Source organism: Ruditapes philippinarum, unplaced genomic scaffold, assembly GCF_026571515.1.
Source record: "Ruditapes philippinarum isolate M1 unplaced genomic scaffold, ASM2657151v2 ctg8894_1_1_1_1, whole genome shotgun sequence".
NCBI lineage: Eukaryota > Metazoa > Mollusca > Bivalvia > Venerida > Veneridae > Ruditapes > Ruditapes philippinarum.
Genome location: NW_026859018.1, coordinates 1 through 14,454, shown reverse-complemented (window position 1 = coordinate 14,454; position 14,454 = coordinate 1). Strand labels below are relative to the sequence as shown.

Below are 14,454 nucleotides of genomic sequence, written 5' to 3'. Positions count from 1 at the left end.
CAAAATTGCTATACAAACTTAAATGAAGAGAAGTCAAAGAACACAAATGACAAAAACAGACAAGAAGGACCAGCCTTTCAAAGAAAAAAAACCCCAAAATATTGCTCATTCATAATATCCATAAAACATGAAGTGCTAGAAATGAAAGGTTGCCCTATTGCTAGCGGCAGCAAAGGCAATGCAGGGCAAACATACCCCAAATTTAGCCATGTGACATCTTAATTCTAGCTATGTGACAGCCATTTAAGAACATTTAAATTTAAGCCATGTGACTTCAGGATAAACATATTGTAATTTTAGCAATGTGATTCAATTACAAGCACATTTTTAGCAATTTAACATCTGGACAAAAACAATTTAATTTAGCAAAAAGTGACAGCCAAACAAGCACATTTTAATTTCAGCATATATATATATTGTTTAAATTGACTTATATTCAACAAGGGTCATTGTGAATAATTGACATAAATCCCAAAAAGTGCTTGATTTTAAACCAGAAACGTCACAAAAATTGGCATGTATCCCACAAAAAAGTTATTGCTATTTAATTTGATAAAACTTAAATGGACAATAGATCTGTAAAAGAAACTAGAAGAAAAGGCTATGTTTTCATCAAAATCCCATTCAGTATAGCAGAAGTATTAATCATTCAAGTAAACTTCCCAAGTACAGTACAAAAGATAGGACACAATGAAATATAGTCAGTAGTAACAACAAGAGGGCCATAATGGCTCTATATCACTCACCTGAGGTATATAAAGGTCAAAAAATTTTGACGCAGAAGTAGGTCATTGGGTCACACTGGGTGCAATGACAAAACAGGCATGATCTATATAAGAGGTCAAATTGGTAATACTTTATGCAAAAATATTTAAACTATGATGCTACATGTCAAATGTCTATTGTAGTTTCTGGAATTGTAGTTCTGAAAAGATCTATAGAAGATCCTGTGACCTACTTATGCATCAGACTGTACTCATTTACATATTTGCATATAACTTTCTACAGAGGTCTACCTAAGGATCATTACTGCCGGTTAAACTCTATCATGAAACAGAAGCAAGATCGCTAGCTGCATGAGTTCAAAGCCCATCAGGGGCAGACGATTGTTTCATGAGCAAGAAACTTTAAACAAATTGCTCAATACCGTTTGGTGCCTGGAACAAACACAAGAGTGGTTTATAAGCTTATAACTTTATTTTACACTATCAAACTAAACAAAATTCTGTGAAAACCATGTGATTCAAGAGATTTTGTTTGAAGATATTGTTGATAATAAAACAAGACAGACTTTGCAAGATGGCCACCATGCTATCACAAAAGCTCACATCCCAGCACTTCATGCTCAGATAAGCTAAAAATACAAAACAAATCATACTACAATTACTAACACTAATTGACTAGCCTGCACACAGTGAGCAATGACTATTCCTGGGATAAAACTGTGCATTGTATTGTGTATAGGAACATAATTTGTCACCTTAGTGCAATAACTGGTTAACTCCTACTAAATTTAGAGGGATTTATCCCTTTACTGCACTACGGTGGCGATATATTTAATTATTGCAATTACCTACACCATAGATACGTTTTTCAACAATAAAATATCATTCACTTAAAAAAACAAGCAAGGTAAATAAAGTATTATACATGTATACACTTGGTTAGAGCTTTAGATACTAAAAACTGAATATTATGAATTCATTTTTTTCTTTTTGTTGAAAGGCACATTATGCCTTACTAATAAATAAATATTTACTGTTTTAGAAAATGGCAAACATGGGTTTAATAATGTTTAAATAATAGTTTTAGAGTATGTCAGATGCTTGTTACCTGAAGAAAATTGCTCGGATTGTTTAATTATTTGTCATAAAAGTAGCAAAACATGAACAAAGTAGTATTTGACATCCTCATACAAAAAGAAACTAAATAACAACAATTGTACTTAGTGCCAAAAAGTGACAGACGAAATGTTAATGGCCAATGAGTAACTTTGTGGAAATACGACAGCTAAAAAATTGTTCAAGAAATGAAAATAAAAGAATTCTGTGGCTAAATGGGCCTTTAAGTAAGAGTCTAAGTATCTTTTATTAGAACACGAGATCACATGGTAGCTTTTATGAGAATATTGCCTTCCATGGCCTTGAAGATAATATGAGCCGCGTCACGACAAAACCAACATTATGGGTTTGCGATCAGCATGGATCCAGACCAGCCTGCGCATCTGCGCAGTCTGATCAGGATCCATGCTGTTCGCTATCAGTATCTGTACTTGTAATAGGGTTTTTTAAGCGGCTCATATAGTTTTTTAAAGGAAGCAAAGCTATAACTGCCTAAATATGAAGGGTTGACTGCAAAACTTCAGTAACTTATATGAAATGAAGAATGACGTACAACAGTTTCGAAGTCAATCCTTCGATATACTGTAGAAATTTAAAAAAAATACAATCACAAAAAGTACAATGTTTTACCAAGAGTGTCTCTACTTATAAACAAACAAAAATAGACATTATAAGTGATCGGACTGAAATATTCTATTGCTATTGTATGTGGCATTAAATGATCAACCCTAAAGAGCTGAAAATTTGGAATGGCATTCATCCATTGTAGCTACTTTAGTACGATTCAACCAACTATTTAAAACTTATTTGAACTAATCTGGTAAAGAATCGTACTCCAGTTTGTGAAAATTTTGTTGTTTTTTTCAATGACGTGTACAGTCATGAAGTTGCTTAGGCTGGTGATCAGAGGTTTGATCCTCATCCCATGTGTCTCTGGGATTTTTTTGTTAAATCAATGATTAATAATTGATAATTATTAAAGTAAAAATTGAATAATAAAAAAAAGAAAGAACATATAAAATATAAATCCTTAAAAATTTGTTTTTAACTTCCTCCAAAAATGTAAAATAAACATAAACAAAAAATATGTTAAAAAGGCAAAGATTCATAAAAATTGCACTTGTCTAAGCATTTAATCATTAAAGCCACATGCCTCCAGATTCATGTTAATTTTGGTGAAAATTTTGAAAATGTATTTAAAAATAAAATATTGTCAAGCGAACAAAGGAAGTAAATTTTACATTACAAAAAGCACTTAAGATCTTTGAAAATTATTTAAAAAAAGGGCAGGATATGCAAAACAGCCCTTACTGCATTAGTAACGCAGCAGAAATATTGTGATAAATACAGCAAAATCAGTTATCAATTGCAAATAACATTGCATTATTATGTATTATTTCTTGTATTGTGAATATTTTTACTTTTCTTAAAATCTTGGTACATTTTTCTCCTGGTTAATTTTCTTAACATATTCTAGTTTATCTGGAGGCATGCAGCTTTAATATACAAAGTAATAACAATTAGTCTTAACACAAAAAAAACAATAACAACACTTACTTTATTACAATGACTTACGCTAAAACAGTACAAGTCAGTGTACATGTACAATCTCTACATAGTGACCCTCTGTAGAACAACCACCTCATTACAACAACAGTATCATTTTTTCCAAAGTAACACTTCACAATGATATATTTAAACATATTATACAGAAACACCTCTCAGCACAGGGTTTACATATTAAAAGATTTGCAATCCATATCATCAACTGAAAAGTTCTTATTTCAGCCTGTAGATTAAAATATCCCACTTATCCTTTAGACAAATGTGTTGCTTTCTTTGGCACATCTGTTACCTCAGATAAGCAAAAACAACCAAAATGTTTTGACACCCAAAGGGTTTTGCTCTACAAAGGTTGAACTGTAGTTGTTTTCCTTTTCAAGGATTATCTTATATAATTAAACATGTCCAAATACAAAATAGAACAATTTTCTTTGTTTTTCAAAGACTATCTTATAACAATTAAATTATTTGACCTTTGACCTACTGACCTCAAAACCATTAGAGGTCATCTTCAGGTCAAGAACAAACCCCCACCTACATTTCAATGTATCACTAAAAAAAATATACAGCACTTCAAAGTCTTAACTTAAACAACCTAAATCTTAATAATGAAGCAAACTCTCTCTTATAAATCCATAATACTGAAAAAATGTTTTGGCAACAAATTTCCCCCCAAATATAATAATGCCTACATTGCCCAGCCTGATTTATGTCTCTTACAAGAACATACACTTTTGAGCACTTCCTCTAAAGTCTGATAAATTCCATCCCTCCACGTGGGCTTGAGATAATGTTCATTTATCTTCTCTAACTTGGGACTACCTTCCGCTAACACATCATATATACAAGGCACATTTACTCTATCTGCTAACACTAGAGGGCCATTCCAAGGATGTCTAGCCACTCGAAATGTTTTCAGTTTTGGTAAGTGTACAGTATTCAGATAAAATCCACGACTTTGGGAGATATCTAAGTACTCGATCGATTTTGACACAAGCCCAAAAAAGACGAGACCATGCCCGCTAGGTGTCCAAACTTCCAACATAAGCTGCTGAAGGCATGGTAATCCAATGAGCAACCTGTCAATGAGATCTTGGCAAAGTTTTTGAAAGACAAAGTATTTCTCTAATACAAGACTACGTAGACCTTGGAGTCGCAGTAAACAATCAACACTTTTGTCTGACCAATCAAATGGAACAACTAAGGTTTCGACTTTAGGACACTGCAATGTGAACATATCAAAAAACGAGACAAAATGCCTTTGACGAAGGCGATGCTTTTGCATGACCTCATCGCACCTAGTTTCTCGTGCAGAGTCAGTCCAAAATGGCCGCATTGGAGTTTCTTTCCAATTCATGCTTGCATACTTCAATTCTTTTGTGTTCGCTTTGTCAATCAGATTTTCTAGCGGTTGAAGAAATCCGTCTGCTTTTTCACCAATATCAAATTTGAATTCAAGACTGTGTAACTTTGGTCGCAGGTCTTTGAGGTAGGATAAAAACTGTTTTACACGTACTCTGTATCGAATATAGCAATTACCGATACAGTTGTGCTCATCTGTCGTTATACACCAGAATGGGAAGTCACTGAAGGCAACATGCGACCAAACATTTGACGTCTTCATCAATGAATTCCAGTGTAGGCAAACCTGAAATATTGGTCAGTTAAAGTTTAACAACAAACTTAGTGCAAACACACTTAAAAGAACTAAAACCTTTTGGAGAAGAAAGTATTAGATTGGTATGTTGAGATACTATCTGAGTCAAAAATAAAAGCACCACGAATAAAAGCCCGACTTTAAATACTTTTTTGATTTTAGAATTCAAATTATGCACTGACATGCAGTTGCAAACATCAACCTATACCAATTACTTATACATTTTTAATTGAAATATTCTTCAATGATGAAAACACTTTTGTTTAAAATAAGGGCAAAATTTCAAAAGCTATCATGTCAAAGGAAAAATATAAAGCCTTTCATTATTATATCTATAAGAACTGTTTATGTAATGAAAGGCTAAATAGTCAAATGATTATATTAAGACTGGTTTACAGTTTAACTATCATATGAATGATTATCATGTGACTGGATCTTTATCGTATGACAAGTTAATTTTCATAAATTATGGCCAGTTAACTATCATATGACTGATGACTGGTTAATCATCATATAACTAGTTAACTAGCATGTGACTGGTTAACTATCATATTACTGGTTAACTATCATATGACTGGTTAACTATCATATATGACAGGTTAACTATCATATGGTCAATTAACTATCATATGACCAGTTAACTGTCATATTCATATAAAAATACATCCACCAGTTTTTCAAATTAAATTTACAGAAATGACACCAATATACAAAGAAGCTTTATAACTTCTTATAGCAAGTGTCATGGTTCAGAATGTTCACTATTTAGGGGAAAGGATGTGTAAGCGGCCGGATAGCTCAGTACTAGGTTGAGCTGTGGTACGGTATTCTTAGGTCCTTGGTTCAAGTCCTGGTCAGGCTGCAAATTTTTCTCACCCTGTGACATGAGTAATGTGAACATGAAATTTAATCATGAAATTACTATACATGTAATTAACTTTAAAATACACATTAGCATAAAAACTAAAATAAATCATAATCCAGTCTCTCTTTTCATCCTTTTAAGAACAGTCAACATTTTCGGAGAAAAAAAGGTATTTTAGCCATTTGGAATTAGTTCATTAACCACACATGGTCACAAAGAAAGAAAAAAACACAAATCTAAAACCTGCCACACAAACCTGAGCACATCTCCCCTTGTCATGAATGGACAGAAATGAAAACACTTTCAGCTTACAGTCATCTGGAAGGTATTGGAATTGGAACACATCATTATTACTTCCTGCCTCACTATAAAAACTCGTAGATGAGTGACATTGCGATCTTGGGCGCGTATTGTCTGTGTCATATTGACTCAGATCTGTTACAACGGGTCCTTCTGTTACCACCAGAACATCGGTTTTAGCCGGTCTGGAACGTCCCAAAGAACGTACTGGATGGGAGCTATCAGTTACCAGTGACGTGGGTTCTTCTACAGGAGTTGGTGATCTAATGGCCCGGGCCTGAGCTCTGGCTCTTGGTGCATGACTAACAAGCTGTTGATTCCGTGCGGAAACCTGTGCTAGTTTTGCGGCCTGAGTTGTAGGCGGTTTTTTAGCAACAAGATTATTTGAGAACAAAGAAAAGTTTGTTGTTGAACGATGTTTAGGCTGGTCTGGAAAGATAACTGCATTGCTTGTAGGGGTATGTCTACGTCTTGCTGGCCGCTGTGATTTTGACCCAGATCTTGGACGACTATTTATGGATATTTTCCTAGCCCCGCCATATGTGCGTTCTGCCATATTGCCTTATGTTAAATTGTCCATCTTGTGAGTTTATTCAAATTCTATAATGAAAAGAGAATAATAATTGAATCAATATCCATGTTAATTTGTCATTATTTAATTAGCTGATTAGCAGTTTATTTTTCACATAAAAACAGAATACATTGTATTTCTTTTTTAATAAATAAGGAAAAAATGAACACTTTAAACATTTTAATGATTTTAAAATCTTCATAGAATTTTCCCTCTTCTCTCTGAGGGGCAATTATCAGATTAAGCCTTTTGAAACAATTTCATGTGAATTTTTTAATTTACTTATAAAGGTTATTCATAAGAGAAAAGACATGCAACATTTACATTTTAGTTATCATGACAACTTTTATTTATATTATCACTCAGTATGACAGGTTCAATTTATTAAGTTTTTGCAGAATTAAGGAAAAATTACCTGTTTGTCTAAAATTTGTGTCATTAGTGACGATCTACTTCCGTGAACGATTTGCACGAGACAGTCTTTACCCTGCACCGTTGGCGGCGTTATTCAACTTGTCAGAACAAATTCAAAATGCAAAATTCTAATAAATATGTGCAATATCCTCACTAAACACAGTCAGTTATTCAGCCGTAAGTATTATGCTTGATTGCATCCCCATCTTTTCACAGAACTAATTTTATTTATGTTATTTTTTTCTTTGTTCGTAAAAGTATTGAATTCAGTGCAACTTGTCCATATTTTCGGATATGTAGGTTTTAGCGGATAATGTTTATATTTCGTTATAATAATTCATCTGACAGGACTTTCTTACTCTTTCCTTGCGTTTCATTGACATGACTTATGTTACTTCGGCTTATTTTCATCTGCATGTAACAATTAGTATGAACTGTTTTTAACATTTTTAATATTCTTTTATCCTCATTTTAAACAACTCTTTAACTTTCTTGCAATTTTGATGAGCAGTCATGTCTATGTCCCAGCGAGGGGTTTGACATTAGTGGAAGATAGATAGTATCTGAATTATCAATGTACTTCACGTTTCCTATATCGACCAATCAACAAAGTACGGATCCCAAGTTCTGTAAAATTTTGAATTTTATTTTGTTTGACTAGCAAGCCTGAGTATAGTGGAGCCATGTTTTAATGACAGCTCTAAGCAATGCTTTTTCTTACTGTAGAAAGAAAGGGAAAGTATGTGTTTTATAATGTTGTTATAAGGTTTAGAAAAACACAAGAGTAATGTATCACCTGAAGAAAATAAGTTGAATACATGTATAGTAAATCTATAATGGTATAACAAACTTACATAGATGTTCAAGTTCTTTGGATACTTTGACACACGGATGTAATCAGATAGATTAATCTGAGCAGTTTATTGCTTGTCCATTCAACAGGAAACCAGGATGTGGACTGAGGGAATACTGGGACGTCCCATCTCACCAAGGTCAAACACCACTATATTTTGGTTAGGTCAGTGACCACCACACTCCTCCCCGTCCTATTTGAAAAGGCTGGCTGCCAGATAAGACCTTTCTAGTATCTAATCCAGCACTCAATACGAGCCTATTGAATGATTTCCTGGATCCTTACCAGTACTGGTACTGTACCCTGCTCTAGTACATGTACCAAATAGGTGATTATCATAAACCAATCACCTGAGCAGCTCAGCTATGACTTGATCAGCTGAGCAGCCCCACTAGGACTTACTCAATTACCTGAGCAGCCGACTATGCAGAATTCTACGACTCACTCAATCACCTAAGCAGCCCACGATGCAGAATTCTACGACTCACTCATTAACCTGAGCAGCCCACTAGAATTTATTAGAATGAATTGTCACCAGTAGCACCCTGAGAAGAATTAACCAACATTAGTCTCTAACAATCACCAACAAACATAAAACCTCCTTCAGGTCTAATTGATTCACTGAAGACTTATCTCTTACTACTGCCAAAACACTCTAACCCACTCATGCACTGGTTCACACTCAGATGCAAGGATATGCAGCTTATATCTAGAGACTACCGCAACACCTATCACATCTACCAGCTTAACAGCATGAGCATCCTGAGGATTATACCCCAATCCCTCAATATAAGACCTTATCTGGACAATAAACGATCCAAACTCAGATTTATATTCAATAACCAACAAGAAGTAACCTTCACCCACAAGCTGTGAAACCACATTAAATAACCACAATGAATCATAAATCTCCAGTCTTATATTCTTACCTCCCAAAAAGACAACACATTTCCTTTGATAACTGTTATAACTCTGACATTATTTCAAGAGCTCAACCTAACAGATAACATCATGACAATTACTACTTCAGTTCTGCAAGATGCTCATTCTATTTCTGCCATAAGAAACCCCCAACCACGCAATCCAATATTGTACTAACATTTGTAATGATCACTATTAACAGATGCCTGCATCCAAATAGATCCCATACAAACTGTCATATAAATTGCTTGTCGGCCTAACAAGCAACCTACCAAATGACATTATAGGTCATCTAGCTTAGAAGAGACGGGAACTGCGTGCTTGGTGACCCCCTACATAGCAGTGAACTTAACTGACCAGATGCAACTTGCTTGTCTATATGGGAGCTAACCGTCTCTTAATGGTGACTATATTGTTACCAAACATCTCAGTTCTGGGACTCAGATTTCTGAAAATAACACCAGAATGGACTCTAGGGCCTTTTGAAACATAATCACCAATAAGCTCGCAACCCATTATTACTAAGATGATTCCTAGATAATGAGCTTACACTCCTTGGATTCGTTCCCAAGGTTCCTAATTACCAAGACTGATTGTAACACACTCAATGACAGATGCGATTTTAACCTGAAACCCGTAGATTTTGGTTCCTTCCCTGGCAGGCTTCCCAAGACCCTTAGTGACCCAAGTGATCTTTTACTTGCCAATAGCACCACATCTACATCGTCAATAAAGGATCCCCCAATTCATGGGCCATCATATACTAATTGACACCTACCGCAAGGCAATTTACCCCAAATCGATTTCCCACATGGTACCAGACATTACATCATTTTACCATGATTACGATTTGTTCTGGGCCCCAAATCGATTTCCCACATGGTACTAGACATTACATCATTTTACCATGATTACGATTTGATCTGTGCTGCAGCAACTTACACCAGGATAGATCCTTCAACCATCCCGCCAAATTACCTTGTGGCTCCCAAAACCAATAAACCACCTTATATGAGTGATCAGTCTATGGTATGCAATCAGCTAAACTACCAGATAAATTAAATTACCCCATGGTAGTTCTTCTCTGATTAACCACCAGATAAATTTAATTACCCCAATGGCGGTTCCTATCTGCAGCTACCCTCACCCCCACCAGTACTAACTGGTAAGAGGCAGGCTTTTATTCCCCAAGACTTATTCCAACTACAAGGAATTTCCCTCAAGTTGATTTCCTACATGGCACCCTGGATCCAAACACCATGTTTACAACCTGATTTTCCCCAGATCGATATCCTACATTTTATTCTATCCAATTCCCTTCCCCCCTTTGGGATTAGAAGAACCACATATTAGAATAAACATGATATCGACCCAACCTTGTAGCCTTAAAACACCTAAAAGCATTTTATAAACTTTTAGGGCTACCCTTTGACCTTAGCCTAATCAACTGTGAAAGCCTTCTCAAACTTATCTTCAAGTTCCTCAATAGCCTCTATCACAGTTTCCCAAGTCACAGAAGAGTTATCTTCATCAGAATGAACTTCATAACTATCAGTACTGACTGAAGAAACCCTCTTTCCTTCACACCTTTCACTGCGTTTGCTCCTACCAAAAATGGCCTCATGGCTCTGTTGGTACTTACGGACCAATAATTTGGCTTGTTCGACCGTGGATGGATCATGCATGTAAACATGGAACCCAGCTTGTTGGTCTAATAAACCATGGCAAAACCTACTTATAACCTGACTTGTTATAAATTGGGCACATACCCCCTGAAAGGCTTTATCGGCTAAGGCACGTAACCTGTCTGCAAAATCATCAAGAGATTCGCCCGGGTTTTGAAAAGCTTGATAAAATTGCCCTTGAGCTGCCTCTGGTGAGATTTGGTCACCAAACCGAGCCTCCAGTTTATCGTATAAAGAAGCATACGATTGCACTTCACCACTATTATGTAAAATTACATAATAATCTAAAGCTTTGCCCTCTAACGTCAAGCACAACGCACACAGTTTATCCTCATTTGACCACTGGCACATCTCAGCATATCTGGAAAACTTAAAAATGAAAGCTTCCCAACTGCCATTGCCATCAAATGTTAAATTCGTGGGCATTTTATCTAACGATAGTCTTGACCTGGCTGTTACAGGATAAACTGGTTCCCATCCCCCATGAGATAATGGCTCAAACTCATTATCCCCCAATGAGGTGGTCCCCTGTTCTTTCCATAGAGACCGCTCAGACCCAAAATCAGCAGGAATAGCCTGGGGAACCCTAGGTGTGGTAAACATATGCCCATTATACCCCATGCTATCCCCACCCATCACAGGTCTACCTTCTCTACGCCCAAATACTGAAGTGCTTTTCACCCCAGCTGACCCTCTGGCCACATCAGGCTTTACTGCCCCAGGCTTTGGTTCCGAAAAGTCTAAAAATGACTGATCCAAGGACCTAAATGACTTATCCAAGGACCCTTCCCCTTTAAAAGCTTCAGTATGATGCTCTAAAGCCTCCTTTTTCCTAGGGGATTCTTCCAAAGCCTGATTTGGTGAAAAATCTATCATATCTAATTCCTCACCCGTAAACTTTTTACAACATATTGCAGACAATATGTCGCCTGTGATATCACCGCCAGCCCCCCTTATAGATAGGAGAATAGCAGCAACCTTCTTACTAACCCCCGGAATTTTAACCAACTCGTCCTCGGAAGCAAAATTAATCGCAACCTCAGATTTACTATAATGGTGTGGGGGCCTTTTGTGTCTGACCTATCCATCGCCATTGCCATATTAATAATTACTTATTACAATATTTTTATTACAAATAATTAAAAATATCAGGCAATTACAGGTCATGCAAAGTACCACTTACCGTTACTGTAAACCAATTTCCGAAATAAAATTTATTTTATTCCACACACCTGCACAATACTACAATATTGTGCCTTACAGTAACTATAATAAGCAATATTTAAAAAAAATATCGCTCTTTGAATTATGCAATATAAAAAATATCACACCTCTTTCTGCCTGAAAATAAGCAATATTATGAAAATATCACTCTTAAAAATTCCTCTGCAATTTTCTTTCAAAAATTGCTAGGTTTTGGAACAACAATAGAAGAAAAAAAATATGATACCGGTATCAAATATCCTAATTAGAAACCACAATGGTACAAAAACCTAAGTGGGTCCGAAGACTGGTAGCGTCTTAAAAATACAGGCCGCAGCTAGAATTGAATCACCGCTGCCACCATTATAGTAAATCTATAATGGTATAACAAACTTACATAGATGTTCAAGTTCTTTGGATACTTTGACACACGGATGTAATCAGATAGATTAATCTGAGCAGTTTATTGCTTGTCCATTCAACAGGAAACCAGGATGTGGACTGAGGGAATACTGGGACGTCCCATCTCACCAAGGTCAAACACCACTATATTTTGGTTAGGTCAGTGACCACCACACATGTGAAATAATGATCTATTTTATATAGATTTATAATAAATATTTATTTTAAAAATCCATTACATTTACAGCTAACCTTAACTGTTAACAGAGCCTATAGGCTAGTCATACATGACTCGCATATGGCTAGAACTTTTGGCTAGCAGTAAGGGCCACTTCTTGTGATAAAGGTAGCAAAATGTAAGCAAAACCTTATATGGTAAATGGTCATTGAGTAACTTTTTAAAAACTATAAAAGGATGATACAAAGAAAAAGCTTTTAAAAAATAAAAATGATTGCATTTCTGAGTCTGAATACACCTTTAAGTTTAAGGAAATTGTTAACATTAAGGTTTTGTCTAGATTTATATTTTGTAAAAAAAGTGAAAAATATATTAATTTATTTATACAACAGGTTTACGTTATAGTATGAACTTTGGCTAATATCAAACTGGAATTGTTATGAGAATACAGTCACAAAACACAAGTATAAGCATGGACATTGACAACGGCACCCTGGATATGAAGCAGCTGTTCTTCAACAATATGCAGTTGCTTGGTTTTGATGCACCAGCTATGGAGGCTACTAACCATATACCTTTCAACAAGTAAGACAACTTATAAAACAAAATGTTAGCTTGAATCATACAATATCTTTTTAACAGTTTCTTAATTCACGACTACTTTTATTAGTAAGAATTTATTTTGGTTTGATCATGTTAGAAGGTATGAGCATAATGAAACACGTTTTGAATTCATTCCAGGAATCAACCAGTATTAAGCAACGAGTGTAAAGTTTCTTGCACAAGGAAACAGCAGCTTGTCCCTGACAGGATTTGAACCCATTTGGCCAGCAATCCTTAGATTACTAGTCCTGACACATTAACCACTAGGCCATGCGGCCACCATAATTGTAAAATAGAATTATTTTTCTTCTGTTTTAGTTGTAACAGCCTCCGGAATAAGTTTGCAAATCCGGAATTTTCGCAAACTCAGCTACCTTTTTTAAATTGATTAGAGAAAAAGTTTAAAGCCCGGTCAATAATAGAGATAGAGTCAAGTAAAACCTGGCCTTTGAAATGACGATACCCTTAAAATTAAATGCAGGGGAGACATTCAAAGTTGGCCGTCCCATGGGGTTTTTCGATTCCCCCACTGGGGATTTGGTCTCCCAGTGGGAGTTTCGTGGGGTTTCATTTCCTCTTTACGAGAATGGGAGAAAAAAATCACGGGAGAATTAAAAAAATTTATATACCATTATTTTAAAAAAAAATCACTAATCTTGACTTAAGATATTCCTTCCTAAAAATATAGATCGAAATATAAATATTTTTAGAATCTCCCATTTTCATTATGGGTGAAACGCACCCATGGGTGAAATCACCCATCTTAATAATGGGAAGAAAATCCTATTTTGATAAATGGGAAAAAAATCCAATTTCTTATAATGGGAGATAATTCCCATTCTTTGCAAATGGGAGAGTGTTCTATCTTTTAGGTGTGGCGCTTATAACATATAATACAAAATATACGAATAAAATAAAATCCAAAAATCAAATAAAATGGCAGGGAATATGCAACATAATAATAATAATAATAATAATAATAATAATAATATAATAATAATATAGATAAATAAATAAATAATAGATCTAATAACAAAAATAATAAAAATAATAATAATTATAATAATAATAATTATAATAAGAAATAAAAAGTAATAATAATAATAATAATAATAAAAAAATAATAATAATAGATAAATAATAATTATAATATACATAAATAATAATAATAAAAATAATAATGATAATGATAATAAAAATAATTATAATAAAATTAATTAATAATAATATCGATGATAATAATAATTATGATTAAAATAATGCTAACAATAAGAAGAAGAAGAAGAAATGATAATAATTTATAATAATAATAATAATAATAGTAATAAAAAAATAATAAATTAATGATAATAATAATAATAATAATAAAATAAAAATCATCATAATAACAATAAAAAA

The 14,454-nt window shown here is 34.5% G+C and overlaps 1 protein-coding gene across 1 annotated transcript; it reads right to left on the bottom strand.

Moving 5' to 3' along the window:
• Positions 1 to 3,871: 3,871 nt before the first annotated feature.
• Positions 3,872 to 7,336, bottom strand: LOC132754917 (uncharacterized). Its single transcript, XM_060745665.1, has 3 exons — positions 7,213 to 7,336; positions 6,183 to 6,826; positions 3,872 to 5,052 (listed from the first exon to the last, which is right to left on the bottom strand). Exons 2-3 carry the CDS (start codon positions 6,780 to 6,782, stop codon positions 4,093 to 4,095), a joined length of 1,560 nt encoding a protein of 519 aa, XP_060601648.1. The 5' UTR covers positions 6,783 to 6,826; positions 7,213 to 7,336; the 3' UTR covers positions 3,872 to 4,092.
• Between the last annotated feature and the right edge of the window lie 7,118 nt (positions 7,337 to 14,454).